Here is a 19,429-nt window from a genome sequence, read left to right as displayed (position 1 = left end):
CTCTAGTACTGTAGTGAATGAGCAGAGAGCAGAGCTGCCATGGTGGAGAGTAACTGAGTACATTTACTCTAGTACTGTAGTGAATGCACAGAGAGCAGAGATAGCAGTGGTGGAGAGTAACTGAGTACATTTACTCTAGTACTGTAGTGAATGAGCAGAGAGCAGAGCTGCCATGGTGGAGAGTAACTGAGTACATTTACTCAAGTACTGTAGTGAATGAGCAGAGAGCAGAGCTGCCATGGTGGAGAGTAACTGAGTACATTTACTCAAGTACTGTAGTGAATGAGCAGAGAGCAGAGCTGCCATGGTGGAGAGTAACTGAGTACATTTACTCTAGTACTGTAGTGAATGAGCAGAGAGCAGAGCTGCCATGGTGGAGAGTAACTGAGTACATTTACTCTAGTACTGTAGTGAATGCACAGAGAGCAGAGCTGCCATGGTGGAGAGTAACTGAGTACATTTACTCAAGTACTGTAGTGAATGAGCAGAGAGCAGAGATAGCAGTGGTGGAGAGTAACTGAGTACATTTACTCAAGTACTGGACTTGAGTACAATTTTGAGGGACTTGTACTTTATTTTTATTATTTTTTTATTTATTTATTTGCACATACATAAAACTGAACAAAATCCAGTCAATGAAAAAAAACATGAAATGTGTGAGGAGAGGTCAAGAAGCCCCCCCCCCCCAACCTCAGGAGAAAAGAAACAATAACAAAAAAGGAAGAAAGATCTAAACTAACATCATTTAAAAAATAAAACAACAGTTAAACAACAACAAGAAGCACACAAAATGTGCAGAAAAACCAAACAGTCCAATAAAAACAATGAAATACATAAAATAGTATATCTAAACATATCAAAAGAGAATTAGACATCATGAATTTATTGTGATGATAATTTCCTTTTAAAATGTTCTGAGGATAACGAGCTGTTGATAACGTGTATTTTGGTGTTCTGTATTTGTATACCAGGATATCTGAGGGAGGACTGGTCATGTTCTGGTGAAGATGATTAACCTGTCTGGTATCATGGGAATGAATCTGAGAATTAGATTTAAAGAAGTTGCTGAACGATGAAGGTAGAGAAGAAGGCAAGAACATATATTTATATATAAACACACATATCTGATGAATATTTATGTCATAAACTGAAAGAATGTTCAGTTTACTGAACAGAGGAACGGAGGCCTCCTTAGAGTTTGACCAAGCTTTGAATCTTACAAATCGTTTTTGCAACAAATAAAGTTTATAAAGATTGGAGGGGTACGTATCTGCCCAAAGAATATTACCATAAATCAAATGGAATAATAATAGATAATAATATAAGGTTAATAAACAAGAAATATTTATGAAACTTCTTAGTTTGCTGATGATTCCTAGTGACTTCACAGTTTTATTACAAATAAAATGTATGTTTTTTCCAATTTAATTTTTCATCAACTAAAATGCCTAAAAAACGAGTGTGAGAGACTTCAGCAATTTCTTTTCCATCTACTGACTCTCTCACATAATCCCTAAGATCCCTCCTGCCCCTTCCACCAAATATTAGGAAACCTACTTGAGTGTATAAGTTTTCTGCTATTTTCTATAGAGGTAAATATTGTACTTTTTACTCTACTACATTTATCTGACAGCTGAAGTCACTAAGTACTTTTATTAGATCAACATTTTACATAAAAATTATTTATTTGCCGCTTAAAGTTACTAGTTACCTAATAAAACAAACACATGTAATGATGCAGTACTATACTACTAATCTACCCAGTAGTACACAAAGTATAATACAATTTTCTCCACGTTGACAAACTATAACATTTAAATACTCTTACATGTATTTGTTAATGATAAAAATAGAATAATATAATATTCTATAATAATAAAACACTTTGAAAGGAGCCATTCTGCATAACGAGTACTTTTAATTTTGATACTTTAAGTACATTTTATTATTATTATTATTATTATTATTTATTGTTAATAATAATAATAATAATAATAATACATTTTATTGGGTGGCACCTATCAAGACATCCAAGGACACTTAAGTAACATTTTGAATTCAGGACTTTACTTGTGCTGAAGTATTTTTACACTGTGGTATTTCTACTTTTACTTAAGTAAAGGATCTGAGGACTTTGTCCACCTCTGAGACCTTCCAACATTTTGCAAAAATGATATCGTTTTGAATAAATATGATGAGATAAGTACATGTTGTGGTCAACTCTGAAGTGTTTCTAAATTAAATTCTGTGAGCAGGCAGTGATGTAATTGTAGTTAACCACAATTTAGAAAATCTATCTCTGATATTAACAATATTATTGTGCATACTGTCTTCAGCAGGGAGCTTCTCATTTTGTGTGATATAATATAAAATGAGATATATATGGCCTGTTTAGTCAACAGACAACAGCAGGGGGCAGTGCTTACTTGTAGGAAAATTGTATCTCTGAAATGGTTGCTACAGAAAAAATAGAATGGTGTGGCTGATTGTTTTCTTTTTTTTTCAACAAAATTCAATAAACAAAATTGAGTCAGCTCATTATAACAGAATAAAATGTCTTATTATTCCAGTCATTTGTAGTCGGAAAGAAAGCTGAAGAAGAGCAGCAGACCTGAAGGCTCACAAACTAAATCCTGGAATGTGTTGTAATGAAATCTTATAACTTGTTACCAAGGCTTCAGCTAATAATGGTGTGATCAAAGTAAGTATTAATTCAAATAAATGTTCATAACAGAAGTGTTAAACAGTGTAAATGGAAGGTGCAATCAAGAATAACATAAATATAATACAATAAAACATAAAGGCAGATTGAATACAAAATAGTGCCTTTTTAAATGATATGATAACATTTAATTGTATATATAGCCTACTCTTGGTGGAAGTAAATAATAATAATAAAAAAAATCCTATATACATATATCCTATATATATATATATATATATATTCTGAATGTAAAATGATTTTTTAAAATAACATGTACGCCTAACATATATATATAACATATTTGACAGCTCGAACTTTTGTGAACAATGTTGATTTTTTTTGGGGGGGGGGCTGTACATCATTTTATGGTAATCGACAAGTTTTATCCCAATTAATATCTTACATGAACATATATTCCCAAATGATTTGTATGAATTAATGTTTAATATGCTTATCAGAGTATTTAGAAACAGTGATACTTGATAGGACCTATAAATGGTTTGTGCTTTGATTTCATTACACAAACATAAATCTATTGTCATGAGGAAATCAGATACCTGACTGATACCTGACTGATACCATGCAGGTGAGTCTGCGTGGTTCATGTGCGCGTGTGTGTGTTATGGTTATGAGGTCATTCTTCGCTCGCGCAGGCGCTTTGTGATGAACCCGTTTCTTGTTGAATCTGTAGCATCTGATCCGCCTGTTAAACTGACTGATGATCAGAGTTCAGTATCTCTGGTCTCATCTACAGCTACATCATCTGTTCTCCTCTTCACTCACACGCAGACGGATTAACGCTGAGGACCAGATCCCCGTCAGCTGAGTGATGTGGATGTGGTCTAGAGGTACTGAGGTAGGTCTCTCTCTGTCTGCCAGCCGGCACCGCTTCATGCTAGCTAGCCAGTGAAGCTAACTGATGCTAACTGATAGCAGAGCACTGTGTGAAACCCAAACAGACGTCATATAGCCGGGTTACCACTCAGCTACGAACAGCCTCCGTGAACCAGCTGGTAAGAATAGCATTACAAAGTGCGTCACAACAAGTTCTGAGAGGATGACGCGTCATATTGATATGAAGCTGAATAAGGAGAGACAGGAGGAGGTCAGGCTGGTAGGCCTTCAGCTAGCCAGCTAGCTACCAGCTAGCTGGCTAGCTGTGGCGCTGTTAGTCAGTGCTGGTGAATTCCCAACCGGCGTCATACGCATCCGGTGCGTTAGCATGGTTAGCTTGGTTAGCATAGTTAGCTTAGTTAGCATGGTTAGCTTGGTTAGCATGGTTAGCTTAGTTAGCTTGGTTAGCATGGTTAGCTTAGTTAGCTTGGTTAGCATGATTAGCTTGGTTAGCATGGTTAGCTTAGTTAGCTTGGTTAGCATGGTTAGCTTGGTTAGCATGGTTAGCTTAGTTAGCATGGTTAGCATGGTTAGCTTGTGATGTCAGCTAATCACTCCGGATGGAATAGATCGGGAGAGTATAAATCTAAATCTAGAGTGAACTCTGGTGTTAGTTGCTAACGGTTACAGACACCATAACAGCGTTAAACATGAACTCTGTGAAATAACCAGAACGTTTAACTACATATATATATATAATCTCTAACAACGGGCCGGAGTATATTTAATAGTATATTAATAATATAATAACAGGTGACGTGGAGCTGCTTCATCTGGTTACAGGTCAGCTAACAGCAGCTAACTAGCCAGCTCTGCTGGTTAGCACACAGCTAACAAAGAGCCGTTGCTCCTCCTCGCTTTGTGTGCTCCATGTTGGGTTTCTGATGGATGTGGTGTCAGTGTTAAGAAGGCGATGAACTAGGTAGGTAAGACAAGGCTCACGTTAATTAATATACAGTTCTAGTTGAGTCGTTTCTCTCATTTCTCTGGATGTTCTTGGTGCTAACATCTCCAGGTCTGGTGGTGACATTGTGGTTGTCTCCGCTGGTAATGGCTGCAGCCACGGTAGCTTATAGATGACTAATAATCAATAAGACTGACATCGCAAACCTGCATATTTAAAACACCATAATAGACACATTATTAAAATAGTCCTGCTACATTGCACCGGTCTGTTGCATCCAGAGTCTACATGTTGGTAGGTTTATATCTTTAATGTTTAGTGTAGAGAGGCGGATTTAACAATGGACTAACGTTATATGTCAGTTATTCAGACAATATTCACCAACCTCATAAGTATTGATGTTATATGTGGTTCCCTGTTTATACTGGAGACAGAGTAATCAGCTGTCAACTGTGCTCAATGAGTTACTTCTGGTCTTAAACTAATGTGAGGCACTGAGAGGTTAGTGTGTCATTCTGAAGGGCTGTGAAATGCATTTGGGATTTGTGCCACATAACATTATTATAATGCTTATTTATAATATAGATAAACACGTAATGCTTACTAAACAAATTGAATGGTTTAACAATTGAATTTCCTATTAGGACCTGCAGTGAATCCACTGTGAATGCAAGCATGTGTGTTTACATCCTATGTGCTGGGCAAGACAGCACATTTTATCAGATGCGAGGGGGGGGTAACCTTAAAGACAAATTTCTCCTTCATTAATCAAAAGTGAATCACAAAATGTTCAAATGATCTAGTGCAGTACTCTACCCCAGATATGTACTGCCTGTCAGCTGTGCTTCTGATGAAAACAATGTTATTAAACTTTATGTATACTGTAAATTCTACTTGTGAACACTTCGGCTTGTCTCTTGCAGATCTTGTTGACATTTGACATAATGTTGGTTACTTTCTGAAACACGTCAAGCAGCTTTTTTCTTTTTTCTCTTGCAGTGAATCTGGACTGGAGCATATCCTGAGTGTCTGGCCTTCCTGCCTCTGCCTACCGAAGGAAGTTTGGTGCCTGTTGTGGGCTGTGCATGTTTCTTCCTCACCAGTGATTCCTTATGCGTGATAGAAACTGCACCCTGTGTCTTACAGGATGGATGGTGTGGACTTAAAGAGACTTGTTTATCAAAATCAGCACTCTGTGTTCTGCTGTGGTGTTCTCTCTTTTACCATTTACAAGAGAACACCTCCCATCCTACACCCCCAATCTCTGCACTATATATATAAAGACCGTCTTTGAGCAATAAAAAAGACAGCCGGAGGTAGAAGTTGGAAGACTTTCTATCTTTCTTTTTTTTTAAAGCACCGATCGATACTGCTTATATAAGCCTATATGGCGGACATGGAAGTATCCTTATTTTAATTTTTTTCAGTTAGTGTACCCCCTTACTCTTTGTGTGGGTGGTGGGATGTCGGAAAAGCCAGACGACAAAATGGTGAAGTTCCTGGCTCCCCCTCAGAAGAGTGGAAATGGCCCCAGTTCTGGTTCAGATTCGATGGTGAGTGAGTGCCGGCCAACAGAAGTGAGACGCCGGCATCACACCATGGAGCGCGATCGATGTAACCCTGAACACCGTTTCTTGCGCCGCAGTGTCATCAGTGATTCCAATGCTACAGCATTAGCCCTCCCTTTACCCAGCAAGATCCCCATCCCTGCACCTCAACGGGTTCAGCTACGAGAAACCGTGCCCCAGCGGCAACTGGCTGCAGCTACTGCTCATTTGCCGCGGGCTGAACCAAATTTAGCTCAAAATGAAGAGTCTGCTGGGACAGGAAGAGAACAAGGAAAAGAAATAGCCAAGGTGGATGTAGTGCCTTCAGAGCAGGAGGCTGCCAGTGTAAAAGATACCTATGATGGAGAAGTGGTGGTAGCAGCCCGCTCTGCACCGAGCTTAGGAACAGAATTGCCAAGTCGGACCGAACCTGAAAGCACCACTGAGGCGAAGGTACATCATGAAGAAGAGGGGGAAGAAGAAGATAAGGACGTTGCTAAGGCACGAGCAGAGGCTGAGCAGAGAGAAGCTGAGAAAAAAGTGCAGGACGACATTGAAGAGGCAGAGACCAAAGCAGTGGGAACATCACCAGATGGGCGTTTCTTAAAGTTTGATATAGAAATCGGACGTGGCTCCTTCAAGACTGTCTACAAGGGCTTGGACACTGAGACCACAGTGGAGGTGGCTTGGTGTGAGCTGCAGGTATGAAAAACCCTTCCCTCAATGCTGTTGCTATAAGTTATGACTGTTCTTTAATTGAGTCACTCTTAGTGTTGCATTCCTACTGCAAGTGTCATCATCTCCTTTTGTGTAGGCTGTTTGCCTTTATCAGGCTGAATTGGTGAGTTCAGCCAAGGCAATTTCCTCACACTGTTACCTGAGCTACAGCCTCTGTCATTTCCGCTCTGAGAGACATGGCTAGCATTTCCCTTTCGATTGTTTTGCATTGCATTTGTCAGCAAAGCATACCAAAAAACTTCTCATTTCCCCATTTTCTTTTTGGTGCAGCTCAGTCCATTTACTTAAGAGTGAAAGTTTCTACTTCAGCATAAGATTTTAGAAAATTACCAGAATTTATCAAGACTTGTACAATTAATGTTTTTAATACTATGACTAAGGGATACCAAGCAGTGGAAATTACCTTGGAGTTGATTCAGACAGATTTAGACTTTGTTTCATTGCCCCTCTAGTGTGCAGAGTTGATGCAGGCATAATGATTTTCAATATTCAGTTTTCACACTGGGAGAGGACATTATAGCATTAAAATATATTATGAAGACTGTCTTCCACACATGCAGAAGTGACATAACAACACATTACAAGTTATGACTGCGCAAATTATTGTCAGCAAAAGGTGAGATTAAGTATTTAGGTTATTATAACAACCTTTGAAGATGTAGCACATCTAAACTGCCATCAGTAAATCTCCATTAGAGTAAAAATGCCATTGATTATAATTTACAATTTCCAGGGTTAAATGCAGCAACAGTAGTAATAATTGACTTTTAAAAAACATGACCAGGTTTTTATCTTGTCTTAAATATTTCTGTGAGCCTTAATATACTTGAGTTAATTATTGAACCTGTTTCATTATTAGTATATCTAAATACAGTGTTCCTGTATTAAAGAATCCATCATTTGGCTTTTAATCTGCTCCTGACCAATAGTTAGTGGTTTCCTTAAAAATGCTTATGAAAAAATAGTAGCTCTGCAGTCTGTCCAGTTAAAGCAGCAACACGGCCCGCAGCAAAGTTTGACCTCATTCACCACATGAATGTTTGCTTCCACTGTCACGCTTTCACCCTGTCATGAGAGGCAGAGGCCTCACACGGCAGCACATACAACCATAGCTACACATGCACACTGGTTTCAGAACAATGTGAAGATTACAGACGCGTGCCCCTCCCCCCCTCACACAGACTGAATCACGCGCATGCTCAGTGCATTCCTGCTCTGAATGCTTGTGTGAATGTAAAATGGGTCACATTCCTGACAGAGGAATCTCCTGTGTGAAGTGCAGCAGGCCGGCCTGCCAAGGCCTGCTGCTAAACTCAGCCCCTTCCCCCCCCCGCCCCTTTAACTTCCTCACATTTCCCATATTTCATCACTTAATCAAGCAAAACTCAGTAAATATAACTATGCCTTACTACCTCCATTAGTTCATATTTTATATTGGTATACTTTAAATTCATTTTGTCTTAACTTTATTCTACAATATCTTTTTTCTACTGAGCTCAAACAACTTATTTGCCACCTATTGTAGAAGGCATACAGTATGTGAAATTTGATATTTTTGACCATGCTTCTATGATTTCTCATAGTTACTTACTTTGATAGTATACATTTGATTTCATCCATGGCAAGATGTTATATTGTGTTATGTGAAGTAGATGTGAGATGAACGTTGCACCTTAATGCTAATGATGTTTTAGTTTTAGGGCTACAACTAATGGTGAATGAACATCCCAAGTTACCAGAACCAGGTTACTAAAGAGATGTATGATTTTCTGTTGATTGAGTAATTGATTGATTGACAGAACATCGGTGGACTAATTGGTATGTTATGGGACAGAAAAGATTCTTGTTGTGTCCTGTGACTTCCTGTCTTGATCGTGTGGTTTGTAGGAAACAGTTCACCCATATTGACTTGGTGTAACTGCCTCTATTTTGAGGCTCACCTAAGCTTGGTGTAGTGTCTAGCCGGGGCTTTGTCGGTTACCACTTGTATCGTGAGATTCAGTGGATAGAGGTGATTTATAGACATATTTTACAGTAGATTGAGAAAACAGCTTTGTTTTATGCATGTGGTCAGTTCTGAAATATGAACATGTAACCTGATACTCTCATTCCCCTTCGTTCCTCTGTCAACTCACGAGTTTCAGTGCTAGAAACTGTTCAGCTACACACGAGAAGCTGAAATCCCCTCTCACATGGTGGTTAAAGCTGTCCCATGATCACTCAAGTGCCAATGTTACATTCCCCATACATTCTGAGGACATATTTAGTGGAAAGTCATGTGAAAAATACATAATTTTCTGTATGCTCTTTCAGTTTATTTTTAATTATTCAGTGTCTTTTCATTTCCTCATAGGACTGTTTGACAGTAATAGAAATATTTTCTACTTTTCTACTTTGGTTGCATAAAAAAATGCAATTATCCTCCTAAAAAGCAAATTCCATCTGAACAAATTTTAACATTGCACTGTTTAAGAGAGGAGTAAGGGCTCATCCGGTTAATTAACTTATTGTTTTGTTTCCTGTTGATGCCAGAATTGGTGGTGCAGAAAGTAATCATTCTCACCACATATTTGTTCACTGGGAATTTGGTGTCAGCTGGAAGCAACAGCAGAACCCTAGCCTGTATGCTAATGAAACAAGTCTGACAGGTTTTCCCTCGTAAAATCCTTTAATCTTCATAAAACATGTCAAAAATGTTAACGCCACACTAGCAGCCCTGTGAGGCTTTAATGCTCATGACACACCAGAAAACCATGAAGAAAGGTTTTCTATTCTCAGATCCCTACCAGTAGTGGGACATGACATGTAGAGTTTGAACTAAAATGTGACACAGTAATGTCTTTACTTTGTTCTTTTTAATTTATTACATTTATTTGTCATGGACCATGTGCAAAAATCAAAGAGAAGAGATTAAGGCTGTCAAAGTTAACGCATTAACGCAAATTCGTTTTAACGCCACTAATTTCTTTAACACATTACCGCAACTTGCGATTTTTAGGTTGTACCGGGCTCCGATTTTAAACTATAGTGAAGATACTGGCATCATATGAAACTAGAAAATCGAAGGAATCCATTGGTATTAACCATGTTATACTAGTTTGTCTAGGAGGTTAAATAACGCTCCAAACAGACGCAAAATCGTGGCGAGGAAAAACTGTCATGTCCATTTTCAAAAGGGTCCCTTGACCTCTGACCTCCAGATCAGTGAATGTAAATGGGTTCTATGGGTACCCACGAGTCTCCCCTTTACAGACATGCCCACTTTATGATAATCACATGCAGTTTGGGGCAAGTCATAGTCCAGTCAGCACACTGACACACTGACAGCTGTTGTTGCCTGTTGGGCTGCAGTTTGCCATGTTATGATTGGAGCATATTGTTTTATGCTAAATGCAGTACCTGTGAGGGTTTCTGGATCAATATCTGACATTGTTTTGTGTTGTTCATTGATTTACAATAATAAATATATACATACATTTACATAAAGCAGCATATTTGTCCACTCCCATGTTGATAAGAGGATTAAATACTTGAATAGTCTCCCTTTAAGGTTCATTTAGAACAAATAAAAAATGTGTGATTAATTTGTGATTAATTGCGATTAATTATGAACAACCATGCGGTTAATTGCGATTCAATATTTGAATCGATTGACAGCCCTAGAGGAGATGCTTTAGGACCCTGGTTTTATGAAACAGAAATTACTCTTTAATCTCAAATACAACCTGAGGCTGACTGGAATTTAGTCATTTCTTTTAGAAGTATGCTGAAGTGTTGTGGAACTTTGGTACCAAATGTCATGACCGGGTCTTCAGTGGTTAGAGATATTTCACTCGGGACCAGAGTGTTGGACTGATGGACCAACCGTTCCACTTTGCCTTCCCTCAAGCTACGCCTCGATCATCGCTAGAAGCTTTAGTGTGTAAAGTTTAGATAAAATGCCTCTGGCTTTTCAGTCTGGAAAGCCATCTGTCCACAATCGTCTAAGAATTTCTAGGCGTGCACCATTTTCACCCACCCATGAACCCACACATTTGTTTCGGATCTCACGTTGCAGGCATGTCTGAACAATAAGTAGGTCACCACAGAGAGGAAGTCGAAGGAAAGAAAAGGAATAAATTTAGGATCCTCCCCTTTCTTGCTCACTCATCCATCTTCAACCATGTCATCCTCCACTCGCTGCCTCCCAACCTCCCTCCTCTCCAGTACTGGCTGAAGAGCCAAACATTGAAAGATGTGGAAGAAAACCCCAGACATCCTTTAGATTCTAAAGGATGTTCTTTCCTCTTGTTTTGGCCCATAGCTTCTAAAGTTTAGAAGCTATGGGATCCGCTGGGAATGACACACTATACAGAAGTAGCTTAACATAGAGACTCGTCTGTCATTACTCTTCATGAGTGCTAGTCTTTAGCTTTACCATAAGACTGTGAATATGAATTGCTTATTTCTGTTTGTTAGATACAACATATTTTGGAAGAAAGGTCTTGTTTTGTAAAGTGTAATCCTAACTGCATTGTTCACATTCCCCAATGAAACCAGTAAAGTAAAGAACTGAGCAGTAGCTAACTTTAGCTTACTTTCAAGGAGCAATATGTGAACTGTCTACTTATGTTGGGACCAATAATCAGTGCTGCAATATATTGTAATACATTATTAATAAAGTAGCTATGATAGTGCAGTATAATAATAATTGTTTTTGCTGTATTGCTGCATGATTAAAAGCATTCAGGGCTGTGCACTTAGTTACACATTGTTACATAACAGTTGCATCTACAGTTTATTAAACAATAGGGATGCACCGATACCAGCATCGGGTCCGATACTGTGCTCATGTACTTGTACTCGCAAAACAGCTCCGATACAACGGCACTGATGCCACTTTACGGTGGTGCACCCGACCCCGCTGGGGTGGGATCCCACCTCAGCCGGCACACACCGGCCCTCATTTTCACTGCGCCACGGGGTTTTGCTTACACCCTCTGACTCGCGCGTGCGTTACTCTTTGGTCCGTGTTTCGAGACGGGTCGGGTGGGTTGCCGACATCGCCGCAGACCCCTGGCGCCTTTTACGTGGGCCGAGCCAAGATCTGGAGGCACAAAGCGGTTGGGTCGCACTGAAAACAGTCCGCCCCGGTTGACAGTCGCACCGGGAGCAGGGGGCCGTCCCCGGTGGGGAGAGAGGACGCAGCGAGCCCTTTGTCCACGGTGCGGCAAAGTCCGGGCGGGGAGCGCCTTTCCAAGCCGACCTAGAGCCGGTGGTGGCGCACCGCCTCTTATGCGTGACTCCCCAGCCTGCCGTGTGTCGCTCACACCCTCCAGCTGGCTGTTAACGAGGGTCTTTAGGCAGAGAGAAGTACTCGTATCGGTACTCGGTATCGGAGAGTACCCAAATGTAAGTACTTGTACTTGTACTCGGTCTGAAAAAAGTGGTATCGGTGCATCCTTTCACTGAAATAACTTAAATGAAATGTAAGTATATCAGTAAGGAGGTACATCAATTAAAAATACAGCAGGATTGAATGCCGGCTTTGTGCATCGCAGCACTCAACATAGAGCAGAAAGCAAACTCGACACAGTGTCCTGGTTCCCTTCTGACTGTAACTGTGTGGGTGGTTATGACCTTTCAAACTTTCATGTCTTATCTTAAATCACCGACCCAGATTTTGAGAATGACAATGTAATTTATACCTATAAATAAATAAATAAATAAATAAATATATATATATATATATATGTATATATTTATTCACCATCAGAATATATTGTTCAATATGTTTATTTTATGGTTTATTTATGGGAGTGTGGAAGTGACCACAGACCACTTTGCCCACATATTATCAGACATTTTTGGAGGTTTGTCTAAACCAGATAAATTGATTCTACTCAACACAGACAACCGATACATGAATGCATGGCGTATAATTTATAGAAAGAAAATCAAATATTTAAACAATATTGGTCAGGATTATTGCGGTTATTTTCTCCTAATTGTTCAACCCTATTTTTGATGCAAGATCTTTAATCTTTTAACCAAAAATGTACCTTTCCTGTAGCTACTTAAGCATTAATCGGCCAATAAGCTATTAGATGTTTATTAGCTATTAGAAGTGGCTCACAGTTATAGAGCATTCCTAATGTAGTCTATATATGTATTTTACTGTCTACTAATACGTACATTATCTGTGGATTAACAAGTATGTATAGGCTTTTTCGTGATAAGGACAGTTGGAAGCATCTTGCTTGAAATACATGTATTTGGTAATTATTGAAGCTTCTGATTCACACAAATCAACAAAATCACACAGAGCACAAAGTGAACATTTAGTGGCTTTAGTGTCATTTATCAACTCAGATTTCAAGCCTTCACCATTCATTATGGTGGTTCTCTTTGTGCAGTTGTGGACCCCCTGTATTTGACGTGAATATCTAGTTTTCTTTTCTACTACTTTCAGATTAGATGACTAGTTGTACTGGCAGATTGTGAAACGGCCTGGATGCATCATGTTGTCTTCTGCTGACAGTTTGACTGACAGTCACGGTGATCTTTGACCTCATTGCTGTGTGTCACAGTGTCACGGGAACACCAGCAACTTCTGTCGACAGAGGCGTACTGCTCTTAATAACTCTGTAACGTTTAGGGTGGAACTGTTTAACATGACTTCTTGGCTTTTGGCCCATCATCCCAGATCTGAACCAACGTTACCCACAGGGCTTCATTTAGCCCTCAGTGTCAACCTCAGAGCAGGGACCTGACAGAGCCAGCCCCCCTGACATGATCACAGGCTTTTTTTACCGTCTATTTTTAGGATTGTTGGCTTATTTATGATGGCCTTTGCCCAGAAGCAGTATTTCTGTTCTGCTCTGGTGTTACTGTAGTTAACTGGCATTAGATGTGATGCACATTGGATGGAAACAGCTCAGGTCATGGAGTTGTTCAGAGAGTGTTAGGGGCTTGGCAATTATAGTTGAAAATTATTACAATCTTAATAGCAGTATTTTGATAGTGTTATATAATGTGGCATGGCCAATGCATGCAAAATCACACGTGCTTGTGTGTGTGCGCGCGCTGCTTCCACAACCCTTCGTGCTCCCACTGAAGGAGGAAGGAGAGTTGGGTACCCGGAGTCGGAGGTGCACGGCAGGCGACCAGGTTGAGGCCGCCGCGCCGCACTCATAGTTTAAGGATCCGAATGGCGTGCCAGGCCCGTTGGCACCGGACCACCCTCCCCGGGCAGACTCCCCGCACCGCCGCGAGCGCACCCCAACAGCGCGTCCGCGTGCAAGCAGCGCCGTGCTCCTAGTAGTTTCAGCAGGTAGATCGGCTGTTCCAGCAGCAGAAACAAAATCAAACTCACCCAAACCGTCTTGGTTTGTCTTTCCACCGACCTCTTCTACTGTTCCAACAATATGGTTGAAAAAAACTCTTAATCCACAGCGTTAGATGGGAAAATGTGCTGACGCTACATGTTGTTTCCCCCCCCCTCCCATGTCTGTCTCTCCCCGAATAATAATCGAATAATACCCAGTGATTTTGGAATAGTATTTTTGCTTGGAATGCACATCTCTAGTTAATATCACAGTACAATTTGGCTGAAAGTTGATAACAGATGATATTGAACTATTGCCCTGCTCTATCCCACAGTATGTAATATCCTGTCCTATATTATCCGACCACAACTACGACTGGGCAATAAATCAGAGTTGGTTTATTGCTGAACTGAAGAAATGGGATCATGATTTCAGTGTTATGCTGACTCTGCATAGACGGTCAAAAACAAAGTGTTGACTATTCTGTTTGGAGGATATTACTCTTAAAATGTTAAACTATCTTATATACACACGATCGTGTCTTTCCCATGAACTCTTTGTCTCACTTTCCCGTTCAGAGACTCCACATGGAGCAGCTGAGAGTTCTGATGTTGCAGGCGGTGATGGTGGTAACGCAGCTATTTAGTGAGCTGACTCATGCCCGCTCCGTCAGATGCTGCTGTGATTCAACTGCAGCTGCTGTTGCCCTCTGAGTGCCTGCCAGCTTAGGTTTCCTATTTTATAGACTTTTAATGCCTCTCCCTCAAAATGGTATGTAGAATATGATGATACGATCGTCTGTAGGAAAATATGGACACAGAAGAAGTGAAAGGACCCGTGAGGTGTTGATGTAAGGTTTTGCGGTAATGCTTCAAGGCCTGGTGTCGGGTTTTACAAATTCATGCCATCTTTGTGAGTTTCTCAAAGATGAAAGCCAAAGATGTCAAAGATGAGAGCCTAAGATGTTAAAGAAGAGAGCCTAAGTGCAGCTGATGTGGGATAAGCAAGCCACATCAACTTCAGCTGACAGGCGGAGACACCTGTCAGTCTGTTTGTCTTTATTGGACAGCTGATCGAGATGAACCACAGTAAACATTGTGAGAAAGAGAGGGAGATAATATACGCAATGAAGGTCCCTGGCCGAACGCAAAGCATGGCACCAAGGCTGCAATCTAAACGGCAAACTGTTGGTCCACCAAGACACACACACTTTAATTGAAATCTCAGTATCTTGGGCTCTATCTAATGGAAAAGTGATTTGCTCCCAAAATACACATTGAACACATGATGTTAAATGTTAAATATTAAATATTGTGGCATAATCTGTAAATACACATGGATTTGGTATTTTCCACCATCTTCAATACAGTCATTTTTCTGTGACTGTTGCCGTTTGGTCAACACACGTCTGAAATGACTGTCCTGCTTTTCTTCATCTCTTCAACCATTACGTTTGATCTAAATCTTTTATTTGTCAAAGATAAGTCAAATGAAAGTCTGCCTTTTGATAAGTAGCTTTAGTGGTTTGTTTCCCTGGCATTGTTCAGTGAGCGGTGGATATTTGGCTTCTCTGATCAGGACTTGTGGATGTACCAGAGACTACCAGGCACTGTTCCAAGTGACATTAACAGCAGGACATGGCACAGGCCAAAGAACTCTTTCAAGTAACACTCAAAGGGAGTGTGATGTGTGTCTTATGATTACAAGATCGTAAATTCCTGGAGGGTTTTTACAGGCCCTGTGTCATGCATACTTTTAAACGGTGAGAGAGCTATGTAATTAGTTAGTCCCTGTTTATGCTGAGTAATTCATGGAAAACGTTAGAAGGCTAGGGTTTCTGAGTGTCAGTGAAATATTTCTTTGCCTTAAAGTAGATGTCAGTTGAGTGGGTGAATGTGTTTGGACTTTGTGGACATTAGTTTTAAATGAGTGATCAATGTGGTCGTGTGCCTACAGTGGAACTGCTGTCATTAATACAATAGTTGGGTGTTTGTGGGGGTCGGGTCGGTTGCTGCAGACCCTCGGGTAGGAGCTCTGTGAATGCTGCTGTGGATGTTTTGCATGATGCAGAAGAGGCGGGGGGAAACCACTGCCCCAATAGATAAATACTCTGGAAAGTAGGTCAGTTGGTCCAAGTGTACAGTGGAGCCTCCATTACTCGCACACTTCCCCTCACCTTCTGTTTCCTGACATTGCTCCCTGATTCATTGTCCTCCCTTGCTCCTTATTGTTAACATACGTTTCCCTTTAACTTCTCATTTTGTCTACCTTATGTTGCCCCCAGAAAACATTCAGCATCAAATCTCCAAACCCACCCCCCCCCCCCCCAAAGGCTGTAGCAGTTTCAGTTCTGTGAAGTGATGGAAGGTTTTCTGTCTCTTGCTGACACTCTCCACTCACAGATGGATTGAATTTCCTGGACAGCCTGGTCTATGGCCGGTCCCTGGGGGCTTTAAGGGAGGTCTTTAGTTGTGGGGTGTTCACTGGGCTTGCTCTATAGTCACGAATGCTGTAAATGTAGGTCATACCAGGAATTACTTATGAAACTTGAGAAGGGCGGTTGTTCACAGACTCTATGAATTGCCAATCCTTCTTTAGGATCAGTCAGTCAGTTTATGTTAAATTCCTCTGGATTAATGCTATCAGTGATGATGAATGATTTATTGACAAACCCATCAGCTGCCTGCCAGAAATGTGTTGACTCTTATCATCTACAGCTTTGTTCAGATTACAGGCCCTGGTGAGCCCAATATTAACCTCATACTAGATACAGTTGTTATCCGAAGAGCTGGGCAATATATCGATGATAATATTCATTATAGTTTTAATCATTTTTGATATTTCGAATGATGCACAGTTTTGTCTAAATTAACAGTACAAACTATTTGTACTTTATTTCTCTACAATCCTGTGTGTGTAGAACGAAATGTAAATTGCACCACCTTTAAACTTTGAAAGGCATTTTATTCAGTTTGACTCCTTTGTTTCCTGTTTCTCCACTGTTCAAACCTGGAATATTAGTTAACTGTAGATTTAAGAATGTTTTCTCATGGATGGGGACATTCAGATGCTACCTGGGTTAGGGTTAGAAATAAATCTTTACTTGCCGTTTGTATCGATAGTATTCATCATGCCAGATATTTGCACATTACTATTTTTGTCATTAATGCAACGTTAAAAATTGTCATCAGTCCAAACTGATCTCTATATATCTAATAGTGCTGCCCTCTGTGATGTTCCTGTTTGTCTCCTGCAGGATCGTAAGCTGTCAAAGACGGAGCGGCAGCGCTTTAAGGAGGAAGCGGGGATGTTAAAGGGACTACAGCATCCCAACATTGTCCGCTTTTACGACTCCTGGGAGGGACCCTCCAAAGGCAGGAAGTGCATTGTGCTGGTCACTGAACTCATGACTTCTGGCACACTCAAAACGTGAGTCTCAAACCTGCCAGAGCGAACAAACACAATAATACAGAACTCACGCATACCTCGCGCCATTTAGATAGAAAGAATCATCCTGACTATTGATAGGGGTGGAACGGTTCACAAAATTCACGGTTCGTTCATATCACGGTTTTGTGGTCACGGTTTTCGGTTCGGTTCGATTCGGTTCGGTTCGGTTCGGTACATTTCTGTTCCAGCGAGGAGGTCGTGTTCTGATTTCAACATGCTTTTCATTTATTTGGCAAAAATAAGTAAACAAATGTTTGCCTTAACAAAAGTATGGCCTCCATAAGGAACATAAACACTTCTTCATTGACAAATCATAATTGAAAGAAAAGGTCTTCTACAGTAGTTAGTACAAACAAAAAAGCAGCTTTGTTATATTCATATAAATATGATAAAATTATAAACTAAGGCCGTACATTGAAGCAGAACCTCAACCAGAAACTATACTAGAAAACATAGCTTTTTATCTCCCTCTCATTCAACAGTGGCTCATTGGTCATAATTCTTACTATAACAGTTAAGGCACTCAAATACTGTCATACTGTCAATACAAAAAAAAAATTACAAAAATAAATGTAATGTTCAATCTTAAGGCTGTCGGTAAATCCTCAACTGCTGCTTATGCTAGTTTATAGTTTCTACAGGGCAGGCACAACAGACAAACATTCATACGTGAAGGCTCACGCTCTTTGACCATATGCTTTAGTTCTATATTGTTTACGATGGAGTGTGGTCGTATATACAGCGATACCCTCTCTTATAGCATTAGATATTACTTTGTCACGGTGTGAATCTGCAGTGGGAGGCTGTCTGAACGCTGCGGGGGGGAACGGACTCTCCATCCAGTCTGCTTTTGTTTCGCTCCGCTGATCGACACATTCGGGTGATCCCGTCGTAATTAAATGTTTCAAGTGTCCACATATAAACCCGACTTCAGTTGAACAGTGTCGGCGTGCGGTTTGACACAAATCGTTGTCAGTTTAGCTTGACGATCCTGAGCTACAGCGCCGCTACAGCGCCCCTACAGCGCCGCTACAGCGCCCCTACAGCGCCCCTACAGCGCCGCTACAGCGCCGCTACAGCGCCGCTACAGCGCCGCTACAGCGCCGCTACAGCGCCGCTACAGCGCCCCTACAGCGCCCCTACAGCGCCCCTACAGCGCCCCTACAGCGCCGCTACAGCGCCGGTACTATTCCTGGTGCGCTGCCAAAACTTTCTGGGTAAAACTCACGCTACAGAGTTTCTGTTCCGCGAGTAGTCGACATAAACGGCTGTTTGGGTAACAGCGAACCGAAAGGATGTCGCGGACCGAACCGAACGTCCTGAACCGAACGGTTCGGGGTAAAATACACGAACCGTTCCACCCCTACTATTGATTATAAATATTTTGACCATTTTTCTTAAATGTTAGAAAACTAAATATTTGTTTAACATTTATAAACTGGTAATGTAATTGGTCAACGTTTTATGAAATCATTTTTTTTTTTGTACCATTGAAATATAATGCATTTGTTCTTGTTAGGTGCTTTTATCAATAAGTGAACATGAAAATACTGCATTTGTTAGCATTATTAGTTCTGTGCTTGAAATGTGAAAATGATCTATTCTCTTGTAGATATCTGAAGCGGTTCAAGGTGATGAAAATTAAAGTGCTGCGGAGCTGGTGTAGACAAATCCTCAAGGGGCTCCACTTCCTTCACACTCGGGCTCCCCCCATCATCCACAGGGACCTCAAGTGCGACAATATTTTCATCACAGGCCCAACAGGATCCGTCAAGATTGGAGATTTGGGACTGGCCACACTGAAGCGCGCATCATTTGCCAAGAGTGTTATAGGTACGACTCCGAAGTCCTTTCTACCTTCTGGTCCCTGTCCTGCCGCGGGGCA

The 19,429-nt window shown here is 40.7% G+C and overlaps 1 protein-coding gene across 3 annotated transcripts in view; it reads left to right on the top strand.

Moving 5' to 3' along the window:
* The first annotated feature begins 3,367 nt into the window (after positions 1-3,367).
* The window catches only part of LOC141766946 (serine/threonine-protein kinase WNK1-like), a 33,610-nt gene continuing 17,548 nt past the window's right edge, over positions 3,368-19,429 (top strand). For 2 of the 3 annotated variants that reach the window (XM_074634158.1, XM_074634157.1), the window contains exons 1-4: positions 4,502-4,524; positions 5,502-6,751; positions 17,351-17,523; positions 19,157-19,377. In XM_074634158.1, the coding sequence (XP_074490259.1) occupies positions 5,966-6,751; positions 17,351-17,523; positions 19,157-19,377 (1,180 nt within the window). In that variant the 5' untranslated portion in view covers positions 4,502-4,524; positions 5,502-5,965. Of the gene's footprint in view, positions 3,561-4,501; positions 4,525-5,501; positions 6,752-17,350; positions 17,524-19,156; positions 19,378-19,429 lie in introns of those variants that run through there. The other variant, XM_074634156.1, reaches the window with a different exon arrangement.

This window comes from Sebastes fasciatus, chromosome 4 (genome assembly GCF_043250625.1).
Source record: "Sebastes fasciatus isolate fSebFas1 chromosome 4, fSebFas1.pri, whole genome shotgun sequence".
NCBI lineage: Eukaryota > Metazoa > Chordata > Actinopteri > Perciformes > Sebastidae > Sebastes > Sebastes fasciatus.
Note: the sequence above shows the minus strand (reverse complement) of the source record. Positions and strands in the feature narration are given on the sequence as shown.